The 12,169-nt window shown below is 38.4% G+C and overlaps 1 protein-coding gene across 3 annotated transcripts; it reads right to left on the bottom strand.

Moving 5' to 3' along the window:
• Position 1: 1 nt before the first annotated feature.
• LOC115686297 (ubiquitin-like-specific protease 1D) lies at positions 2–11,497 on the bottom strand. Of its 3 annotated transcripts, XM_056321204.1 has the most exons (15): positions 10,922–11,497; positions 9,651–9,702; positions 7,480–7,574; positions 7,138–7,406; positions 6,722–6,787; positions 6,385–6,433; positions 5,511–5,590; positions 5,381–5,413; positions 5,209–5,304; positions 4,643–4,745; positions 4,136–4,233; positions 2,304–2,426; positions 1,383–1,497; positions 741–848; positions 2–622 (listed from the first exon to the last, which is right to left on the bottom strand). In XM_056321204.1, exons 1-15 carry the CDS (start codon positions 11,279–11,281, stop codon positions 452–454), a joined length of 1,818 nt encoding a protein of 605 aa, XP_056177179.1. In that variant the 5' UTR covers positions 11,282–11,497; the 3' UTR covers positions 2–451. The 3 variants fall into 3 exon arrangements, with proteins under 3 accessions (XP_056177179.1, XP_056177184.1, XP_030467392.2); XM_056321209.1 differs by lacking the exon at positions 5,209–5,304; XM_030611532.2 differs by lacking the exon at positions 6,722–6,787.
• Between the last annotated feature and the right edge of the window lie 672 nt (positions 11,498–12,169).

Below are 12,169 nucleotides of genomic sequence, written 5' to 3'. Positions count from 1 at the left end.
AGAAAAACAACTGAATGAAATCTAAGCAATATTCCGCGATAAAATGTCCCAGTTTTTCTTTACAAGTCGAGCATGTCTTCAAACTGCCCAAAGCTTACATGCCCAATAAAATTTGGTTGGGGATACCCCTTACGTCTAAATGATAAGAGACAGAATCTCTTTAGCACCATCTATATGTGAAAATTCAGAACATCGCGTTATCCTCCTGTACAAGAGCATGAACAATATGGTACTTGCAAAAAATGGATGAACCAAGGAACACTCGATAACTGGGTCCCAACAGGTGCCCCCTCTTCTCTGAAATTCTGTATTTGGACAATTCCAGGCTATACAAAACTGATTCCGGATATCCTGTACAGCAGAAGATGTTAGTTCGATAAGTAGATGAAGGAAACTAGGACCGAAGCATTTGGATCGGCTCTGTCAGTTGCCCCCAATCAAATGTAAATGATCAAGGATCTTTGATGTCCACACACTCTGCCACTGCCGGGGCTTCATCTGAGTCTGAAGAACCCGAAGCATGTTGACCCTCTGTTGAATCTTGAAATTCTTTCACAAGTAAATTCTGGATTTTCACTCTCAAACCAGAGGCTTCTTCAGGCTTGAACCACTGCTTACCAAACTGAAAACAGAAATGTAAATACATAAATAATGAGCTGAAAATGTTTGCCACAGGTGAGACGAGAACCTCCAGATGTTCATGAATTCCTAAGAGAGAAATCAGAAAGAAAATCCTGTACCATAGCTAAATCCTTCTTTTTCAGCCTATCAGGAGCTTCTTCAGTGAAGCGTTCCATGAAGTGAAGTACGAAGAGACCACAATCATAGTCATTTTTCTGTTGAGGAACCTAGGATGAGACAGAAAAATTATAAAAGGACAAGTCAATCGATAAACAATTTAGAAAAAGTAGGTACCGTCTAAGTTGTAGAAATCGACCCAACCAACTCTCTCGTCCCTTTTATCTTTCTTTTTTTCAAAAGAAACTCCCTAAGTATATATACCCAATTTTAGATAACGGCACACGCTCCTGCAACACCAATGGTTGGAATCAAGGGCTTTCATATTGACTTGGAACAAGTATCATCCACCAAGGAACAGAACCCTGAATTGCAACTTCCCATTTGCTGCAATGAACTATCCCAGACATATTGATGCTTTCCAATTTTGAGAGATTGTATTATTGCCCCTATATCATAACAATCTCCAATTTGTAGTTATTATCAAAGCTTTATGCCTTTTCTACACAGAACGATTCCAGTGAATTTTACATTGAAGAACGGACACTTCTTTTCTAATCACTGTTCTAACCCACGTCACTGTAAATAGCAGAACAGCACAAGCATGAAAAGATTATTGAAAGGTAATCTGGAAAGATATTTACGGCAATTATCTTGTCACCAATTCTATCAGGGAGCACCTCCCAAATCTCTTCTTCAATTAGAAGATCTGAAGGAGCAACTTGTTGCCTCAGATAACTCCATTCTTCAACCAAAAAGCTGCAGAAGCATACTAGGACCTTAGTAAATCGATAAAATATATGCAGACATCCACATAAACAATGGAAAGTATGAACATGGTCCAAATCTAAAACAAAGTACCACTTCCACGTATACAGGAGCTAAGTATAATAAAGTGGGAGATAAACCAAACTCAAAAATTATATCATGCAAATCTCAACATACTTCCAGATGTATTGTGGGCTTAACATGGACATTTTGCTTCGAGAATCTGTATTAGTGTCAATTGTACACCACTGTTAGTCAACTTCACGCATTCATGCAAAGATTGTGAAATGCAATATGGAAGAACCATCTGGCCAGGAAAAAAAAAGGCGCGGAAGAACCAGTGTACATCTCGCACAAATGCCAACATTTCTGCTATGACTTAAAGGTATCTTAGAAACAAAGGATCCGTTGATTCAGAATATGGCCACACAAAATTCAAATGCGCTACCTACACTGAGGGTAACAAAATAAGTCCACAACATATTGTTTAAGTTATTGCCACTACCGAGAATTCTTAAAACTTCTCGGTCAACCTCCAGCAAGCGAGACAACAACACTCATCTCACAAAACTCTACGGAAATTGATATCTCTCTACTACATTGTTCTTATGACTTAGACCAAGGATCATAAACCAATGCTCTCTCTGCATTTGGGAAATGGCATGTACTTCATATTAGATGGCTTCCATACTTCAACTACAAATATTTTGGCACAAAAAAAGCATGAGATGCCACTTCATCTGGAAAATCTGAACATTTTCAATGATGCATCAACCACAGGATTCTTTCAAGCTCACCTTCTAATGTAATCAAAAATTGATCTACTACGATGAAGCCGAAGTGAATCAAGATGAAGTATAATAGGGCCAGAGTGACAATCCTCGTCAGGAATGCAGATAATTGCCAAGCTCCAATGAAGGCTGACAGGATCAAAGGAGATGCATAAATTAGAAATTTCACAAAGTAGAATGTGAAAGAGCAATAATGGGGTCAAGCTACTTCAGTTGCTTCCTCAGGCTCCAAAACGCCAATCACCTAGATAATTTAAATTAGATGCACCAAAGAACGAACAAGTGGCACCATTTAAGCCCTCATGCAATTTAGAGTAAGAAGAATAGGAAATAATGCATAAATCCACATGTATATTAGCAATTTAAAATTAAATAACTCGAACTGAATATAAATTCTACTGTTGAATGCTAATTTATACTTCGGCCCAAGATCGTCCTACTACATTAGCAGCACACCATTTAGACAATACATAAAATGATAGTGGACCAGCAAATTCTCTTTGTTAAATCATCCTACATCTCTTCTCTATGGGATTTCAATAGGCCTTATACCACGTAGTGTCCCCCATTTATCATTTTAAACTTTTTGGTTAGACATTCTAACATGATAGCAGAGCCAACTTCCGCCTCTGGTTTATTTCCGCGTGAGGCTCTCCCTATTCGTCAATTCCACAAGTCGTTCTCAGTCCAATTTGTACGTCAAAGAACGTGTTAAAGCTTCCCACATCGCTTGTCTATGGGGTTTCCATGGCAACATATTCATGTAGTCTCCCTCCACCTATCAGTTTAAGGTTTTGGGTTGGACATTCTAACAATTTTATTGGAACACAGATTATTTGGATGCTGATCATGTAGTTTCCCTGTTTGTAATGTCCTTCACTTTGGACTTATAACTGAAATTGGAGAGAATCTCATATCCTATCCGCCCTTGTTGTGAAGAGGCTATGCTGGCCTGGACCACTCAAACTCATTTTTCAGGAACTGACTCAATTATGTGAGATTGCCAACAACCATATTTCAAATATGCGCAATGTCCAGCCACAATAATAACCAGAGTTTTAATTTCGCATTAGTCTTCTTTCTCTCTTGTACCTTTCAGACAAATCCATTTATCTATACTATCTTTACACTGCCGGACAGGTTAGCCGTGGCATGCTGCTCACCATGAAGGGGACAGGTCTAGGGTGGTCTTTATGTCTTCAACACAGAAAATTATGCAGGAATCATCACAAAAGTCAAATGGATGGAAAGAACCAAATTACCAAATTCTTATTGTCACTAATCTAGATCCAAAAGTCTTAGAGAGTTCATTAAAACACATGGGCAAATGGATATTATTGAGTTTACAGGTGAGTTTCACTTTCATGACTCATTAATAATAATCCTTCTTTTGGCTGGCAGACAAAAACTATTTGGGGCATCCTTAGCCATGCGATAAGTTTCATGACTCATCACTACTAATGCTTCATTCTTAGGTAACTTAACCTCAAGGTATATCCATGGTACAGCTTTCATGACTTGTTACTACTAATGATTGTTTCTTATTTAACTCAACCCTCAAGCTACTAATCCAACCTGTTGGTATTGCAAATATTAAAGGCTGAAACGACAGTTCTTGCAACCAAACATCCAACCACTGGTACTGACGCTCGACCTATGTATCAAGAGAGGTCTAATCTATCTAGGACTCAGTTTTGACAATCAGAACCACATTGAAGTACTAGCATCTTGTGCATATCTTCCTTAAGAACCTGTTAACCAACAACAAAGAGCCTTTACAAAAATCTAAGCAGCAAATTGTAGAAACCTTATTGAAGATACAAGATTATTGAACTTACTCCTCATGTATTGGTATAAAGACATAAGCCTTCTGAAATATGTTCACGCCCTTCCACCACCTTCTAAACTTAACAAAAAGGGCATCTTTCTCCTTTCCCTGCTTATCACATGAAAATCTTTCATAGGATAATATATAGAAACAATAGGGCACCTGAATGCCTATATGAAAGAGCAGATGTCATCATTTCACTAACAAAGAGGGCATTAACCCGAAACAATAATGTGTGGAAAAGGATAAAGAAACTAGTAGGCACCCATACAAGAACTAATGCTCACCTAAGTACCAAAAATCAGTACAAAATTTGGTGTAAAAAAAAAAAGCACTCGAACAAATAGCATAAATATATCTTGTACAAAAAGCCTCCATATTGCTTTAACCAAAGATAGTACAGTCAACGCATAGAGTTAGTACAATCCAATCAACCACAAAGCATGGTAGAAATAATAGATGGACATTCATTCTTCGCAATAAATCCATCAAGAGGAGAAACTGAGGAAAAGGTCACCTCGCATGATAATGCCTCTTGGAGCTTCTTGTAGAAATAAGTATTAAAGAAATGATAATCATGTATTCCTTTATCCGACTCCAAAGCTTGCTGTTGTAGGTATCTAGCCATTAAACCATCAAGAAATTAGTACCAAAATAGAAGGTAACAGATATCACCATAATATCTAGGCAGAAAATCTACACGGCAGAATAGCAATAAGAGGCTATAAAGATTAAAACCACAAATAGGTATACATAGAGAGGACTCATAAAGGAAGTTTGAAGAATATCTGGGAATTATGCATAATTACCGATAGATACAACCAATCAAACAGACCTAAGATAGGAAAAAGAAAAAGAAGTAATGATATTGCTAAATGCCCTGGGGGAACAGCCAATCCTAGGCCTATGCTACGCCAATAACAGCATATGTTTCCCTCCAAAGTTCAAGATTTTGGTTAATTCTGTGGATATCGATAACAAAGGCAACGGAAGTCAAGGAATGTTCTCTCTTTCTTTTCTTTGCTTAATGTGTTTTTCCCTTTTTTGACTTAGAGCAAATCTAAATTTGTTAGAGATACTTACAGAATGTAAAAGTTCATGATAGGTGACGTCAAATAATGCTCGGGAGCAAGGCATTCTATGTCTGCATAACAAATTTCAACGGATTGTGGATCATACCTGGCAAGAGATAATGACAAAAGTTATCTCTAAGTGATTAATGGCAACATTTTCAATAAGAAGAAGAATCAGATACCTTGACGGATAGTAGATTGTAGCGTCTTTCATACTGAAAAAGCACAAAAAAGTCAAATTAATAATATTTCCCACAAAACTTGCCTCAAATAGTAGACACAGAGGAAAAAATACTGGAACAGTTCAATTACCATTCATTCACTCTGTCAACTCCTTCAGTTCTCTCCACTTGTTGACATTCTTCCTCGTCGACAAGAACAACTGTTGGCTCCTGTTTAAAAAGATTACAATAAATAGATTAATTAAAGCAGATAAAAAAGCCTTGAAAAGACCAGAAGAGAACAACTCCCAAGAAATGTTAAATAGTGAACAATGCACAGGCCACAAATACGCTTTGGATAAACTGTTCTGTATGACATTTACTTTACCAATGCAACTTCAGAGACAATAAAAGCTTCCTTTTCTACATAACAACTAAGAGGTATTGACTCGAAATCTTCACCATTCGTGTTTAATAACCAGTTATGCCATAGCAAACTTATCCTAAAATTTTGCTTTCAATATGCCAATGTCACCAGGCATATCATTTTCTAGTATAATAGACCAAAAACTTCTTGTTATGAAACCTCAAGCAAAACAAAGAAAAACCAATGATTTATAATGGAAAATCCCACAGGATTGCCAGCACAGGGACATGTAGAGCTTTTCAGCTTAAAAGTTGCTATAAATCACATGTAAATTAGGGAGATGCCAATATAACTTACCTGTCACTGATTTTCTCCTAAAGATAGTATAAATACTTGATCAACTCAAAGTCTACACACATGAACTGGTTAAGGATCAAATTCAAGCCCTCCGGTTGTGTTTGAATGCAATAAGTAAGAAAGAAAAGATCAAGTATAACAGTTCGCATGCTAATTGTACTTCTTTTACAAGTGAAATATTTATACCAGATATAACCGGGGATAACAGACATACATAAATTGCTTTAGACAAATGACAATCATATCCAAGATATCAGATTAATCTATCTGCAAAGGTGACAAATAAAAAGAATGAGCGTACCTTTTTAGTCTTCAAATCTTTGAAAAGTTGACCATGGAAATCATTTTCCCTACCATTGATTCTTATGATCGTTATGTTTTGGTCAACTCCAAATTGAAAATGATAAATGCAGCTACGAACAACTAATACTGATCAGAGTTAGGCTGGACGCCCAATGGAAGGACTCATACATTCTGGCAGTGCATAAATATGATGCGGCAACTAACCTTCCTGGGTAAACCTAAAGATGTCATTATCTAAGTTTCATCTCTAAGACTAACAAGTGATTGTCACCAGATATCAAAGTAGAATCCCAAAGAAAGGCATCATCTGGTCAATTGAATGATAGCTCACTAACAGTGCTGCAAATGGTGTCAAAAGCAACTGCCGAGACATCATCCAGGTGCAGATAAGGGTCCAGGTCCTACCAGGCATTCCAAATCAAATTGTAACATATCAAACTGAGAACTATTATTAGTCAATCATAGCATCAGCGCTACCATGAAGCAAGGAACTATATTCCCAGTGAATAGTCAAAATATCATCTTCATCAATGTCAGCTCACTTTGGAATTATCAAAATAGATTACGTTCTATATGGTGAAGTAAGAAAAAATTGGCAATTTCAATTTCAAACTATCTTTCCTCAGTGAATTATAAAAATAGACTCATATACTGCAACCATGTCATAATGGTGCAAATGTTTACAATTGACTCTTCCATGTAAGGTAAGGACAAGGAAGAAAAAGCACTATATATAAGCAAAATAACTCACCTTCTGGAATATCGACTAGAAAACATTCCGTCATGACCACGTAAGGTATAAATGGATGATGATCTAGTCTTCCGGTCACCGTTAGGTAAATGATCGGCTCGTTCCACCGAAAGATTTCTTGGTCCCTTAAATGGCTGTTTTCTGGAAGACGTATAAGCACTTTTCCTTTTTCTTGGCGAGATCTTTCCAATGGATTTCTTTATTAGCGGATTTGAGCAAGTCATGCTAGGTGGTTCATTCTTATGCAAGTTGGAAGCTCTACAAGGAGTCTGTGAAGAAAACTCAGTACACAGCTCCAGCAGTATATTAACGAAAAACGTAATTGTGGCAAACCAACCATACTTTGTCCTCCAATTTTTCAGAAAAAATCTTTGCGAACGAGGACTGCAGGGGGGCTGTCAATTGTGTTGTCACTTCTCTTAAGCCATCAGATGCACCTAAAGAAGCACGTCAGTTCCTCGCACGTGTTGTATAAGACAAGACTGATGATTGAAAGATATCATGAGCATAGCTAGCACCAATTACTGTAACTAATTATAAAAAAATTATGCAGTCCACTAAATTTGAAATGAAATCCATTTGACTTGTCTAAGGCTCCACATATGGAAGTTAGAGTAGAAAGAACACCAACATGGTCAAAATGCATTCCTACTTAAGATGTCATATCCCTATTATCTATTCAGCTCTAGCCTCATGCTTCAAACCTCAGAATTCCATAAGAATTTTCTTGCTGTTGTGTTACTTGAACAACCGGAGTATATGAGAAAGTGCAACCTGTAGTCGCAGAATCAAAAACAGATCTGGAAAGCGCACTTCTTCTGGCGAAAATGATGTCTTCTATAAACACTAATTTATCACGGTGATATAAAATATAGATTGAGAGAACACCTCGTGTTATTTGGAGACATCATCTGGCAGGATAAGACAGAATAATGGCACTCCAGCAATGAGCTACAGTCAATAAAAAATTGAACGGAACTTAGCGTCTCAAACTAATGCTACACATCTCCAAGGGTGCTAGTAAAGACAACCACTACATGAAAGAGGGGAAAAACTAACAGAAAGGGAGACAAACACTACCACAAGGCAGAGGAGAAAGTGGTGAGCTGCCTAGGTCTCTGTGGGGAAACCATTAGTTATTCTCTCCTCCTCTAAATTTAATCTTTATCAGCCCCTTATTTGCTCTCAGTTTCCTTTACATCTCAGGATTGTTCTCTATCTCTTTCTATCTAGTCCTCTTTCCAATAACGTAATCTCCAACTTCACCTATGTAGTTTCTTGTATCCGAATTGTTTATTTGTTTGTTCTTCTACCAAAATTTCCACGTCAGTTCTCAGCTTCAGAACTGAGAATTATTATATACTCTCTGCTAATCATTAGGAAGCAGAACTAGCTGAGATAATGAAAAAGTGAATTAACTGGCCAGAAATTTGGTAACAGGTAAAGGTGCTAGGTGACTTGCAAAAAAACAAGCACGAGTAAATTGTAATTTGGAAAATGAAGCAGATGAGATTCTATTTGATTTCACTATCCTTGTTTTGACTAGAGATGGTTCCAGAATGCTTTTGAGTTGCTCATTAAAAGCTTGAATCACGATGTCCCACTTCACTCAAACTCATATGGCTACTATCGCCTTCAACGCTGTACTTTTAGCGTTCCTTTTGCCACTGAAACGCTTTTCAATTGCCAAAATGCACAGCGTTCAGATCTCAGTGCCAACGATGACAACCAAAAGTAAATTCAAATACAAATGGTAATGCCATGTACAAGTCTCAGAAACATGGCCTTTTACCTTTTCTTTTATCGTGTAACTCTTCACTGAGGGTTGGAAACGCAAGGTTTGGGAAAAGTATAAACTATATTAATATCTGATATGGCGTAATCAATGCATAAGATTTTATAATATAAGCAATATAACAAGTTTAGACCACATAAGGTAAGAAGGCTAAGAAAAGAAAGGAAAAAATGATTGACAAAAATCAACATATTTGAGGATGAGAGGGAATCATAAACAAGCCAAAGCCACACATCATAACAAGCTTGGGCCAAGTATCTAATCTTCTACATAACGGCGCACCAGCATAAGAGGTCCGAAAAAATGATTGCAAAAATCAACATATTTGAGGATGAGAGGGAATCATAAACAAGCCAAAGCCACATATTGTAACAAGCTTGGGCAAGTATCTAATCTTCTACATAATGGCGCAGCAGCATAAGAGGTCCCAAAGTAGATCACATTTGTCCTCCAGCATCAAATCCACAGCGCTAAAGATCAGGTAAAAGCATAAGACGCTCTAAGGTTCACAAGCGCACAAAATTTGGCAGTAAGCCACTTCAGTGATGCAATATAAGCATCGGCGCCAATAATTATTCCACCCTCTCAACAAAAATAACTATTCAGAAAAATTATATACACCAATCAACCACCATGGGCATGGTATAACCAAGCTCAAATTTTCGAAAAACTATCAAAAGATATAATAATGATGTCATCAGAACAGCCAAGTCCTCACCATGAGCAATTGCACTAGTGGACTGCGTGGGCTCCTCACTTTCATCAGCATCCTGACAAAGTAAAAAAAGAGAAGATCCGCTCGCTGAGATTGACATGTGCTAAGAACTCTACAGCTATATGGACATCCACATTAACCATAACATAATCTGCTTCATATTACAATTCCATCCAAGCTTAAAGTCTGAATTTATTAACGATGACCAGTATCAAGTTTGAATGTCTTCATTATTACCCTTGTTTAATCATAGCAGCAAATGAAAAACAGTAAATGGGCACAAGGAAAATGATTAACTCTATTTTATTTCCAAGATCATGAGAATGTCCAAAACCAAGTGGCACAGAGCGACCTAATTACATCTCGTTTAGCTGACCACTAAGACAATTGCATGAGAAGAATCAGTTATTCCAAAGATCTTCAAAAATTAAGTCAACCATTTGAAACTTGACCTGGTAATTTGCTCACAACACAACTTGTATTGTTTGCAGATGTTATGTTTGATATCGCGCTAAACAGGCTATCAAGCTAAGCAAATACCCATAATCAAAACTCAAGCTTCAATAATATTTTCTTATCTATCTTAACTTTTCTCACATCATAGCAAGAGTAAAACAAAATAGATAATCAGGATGAAGGAACAATGGCTCAAACAACAAGCAGAAAATCTGAAAAGTTGACTTCAACTCTCAGACTGCATCCTCCAACAGCTACTCCCCTAAAGCATACATGTCTACTGTGAGGAAAATGTCAAATGCAGGTGTTGCCTATCTACAAACGTCGACTTAATGCCACGGGCAAACGCTAAAAAATGTCATCTTTCAATTTGAAAGTAAAAGATTCCGAGTCGTCATAAGGAAAGGAGAATGCTGTCCCTGAGGTTTGAACTCGACCACATCATAGATCCTTCCTACTTTTCATTAACATGAAAAAGGGACTTACTTTGCACAAAAAATTAGGACTTTTCTTGAACTCAGCTCTCGCCGGGTGTATTGAGCAACAGCATTGCGAAATTGCAAGCATAAGACTATAAACCCGTTCACTGGGAGCGCTCAGTAGGTATTGTAAATACGATTTCATTCGGAAAGAGTTAACGACAAAAAGCCCACAACCTTAATCTACTCGATCATCTGCAAAAGGTTTAACGAACTCCACCACAAACTAGCTATTGTCAAAAAAACACACGCCAACCCCACTTCATCGAGCCGTCCAATCTGCTGCCGGGCGATCGAAATCAACATCAAAACCAACAGACAAAGTTTTTAGAGCAAAACCTTCTCGACACGGCGGAGCTTCCTCCGCTCCTGCTCCTCCTCGAGGCGCCTGAGCATCGACCGGAGCTTATCCCCGCCGTCGTGCAAGCGCCGCTGGACGTCTCTGAGGGTGCGGGCCTTGCTGGCGATGGACTCCGCCAGCTTCTGGTCGCTGAGGCCCGCGATCCAGTCGTCGGACTCCATCACGGGAAGAGGGCCTCCGAAGGAGCAGCCGGAGGAGGAGGAGGAGGAGGAGCGCGTGACGATCAGGACCGGCGGGGGGCGGCCGGCGTCGTCGTCGGCGTCGGCGGCGGCGAGGAGCTTGTCCCAGTCGAGGCCGCCGCCGCGGCGTCGTTGTTGTCGTCTCTCCGATTCTTCCATGCAAGCAACGGGGAGATGGAAGGGGACTAGGGGGAGGGGGGCCTTCAACGGGCGAGCGTCGTTCCGTCGGGAGGAGCTTGCGGTTGCGGGGATGGCCGCATTGGTGGTGTCTGCGACTTGGGGGGGGGGGAAAGTGGGGGAAAAACGAAAAGCTGAGAGAGAAACGCAGAAGAAGCGGAGACGATGAACCAGATAGAGTGAAATGGTTCAACAACATTAAATTCATGGAAAATAATAATTGACGTAATATCCTCCAAAAACCCCAAATTGATATAAATTTATCTTAAATTAATTTCTTGACCATAGAAAATTTCAAATCGGTACACACAAATTTAGTCTTCGTTAATTTTCATCAAATAATTGCCGAGTTGGATGATATATGATGTGCTAATTTGGGACTTTATCTCCGTTTGTTATAGGTATACTCGTTTGTGATTTTTCGTTAAAACTAACGGAAAGTCAAATTGTTACAAATGTACCGATTTAGGGCTTTTAGTGATCAAAAAATTAATTTGAGGTAAATTGTTACGAGTGTACCAATTTGGGATTTTCGGTGATCAAAAAATTAGTTTATGATGAATTTATCACGAGTGTATCGATTCCAGATTTTTCGTGATATTAATCCAAAATAAAATTGGTAGAAGTGCAATTACAAAGGCTAAAACTTGGCAGCAATCGAATCCTAACACTTTTCAAACAGTATAGCCAAATCTTAAAATTTATCAAATTGTTACAATTAAATTTTTTCGTTGATTCTGTCAAAACTTGGCTAACAATAATTGCCGACGTGGCCCTTTCTTATTATTTTCTCTCTCCTACTAGACGCTAAAGTTAACTATTAACATTTTTTGCACGTGACCCAAAATGACTCGTTTTGGTGCCTTAGTT

Source organism: Syzygium oleosum, unplaced genomic scaffold (genome assembly GCF_021117445.2).
Source record: "Syzygium oleosum isolate NSW1041296 unplaced genomic scaffold, Sole_v2.1 Sole_v2.01, whole genome shotgun sequence".
NCBI lineage: Eukaryota > Viridiplantae > Streptophyta > Magnoliopsida > Myrtales > Myrtaceae > Syzygium > Syzygium oleosum.
Note: the sequence above shows the minus strand (reverse complement) of the source record. Positions and strands in the feature narration are given on the sequence as shown.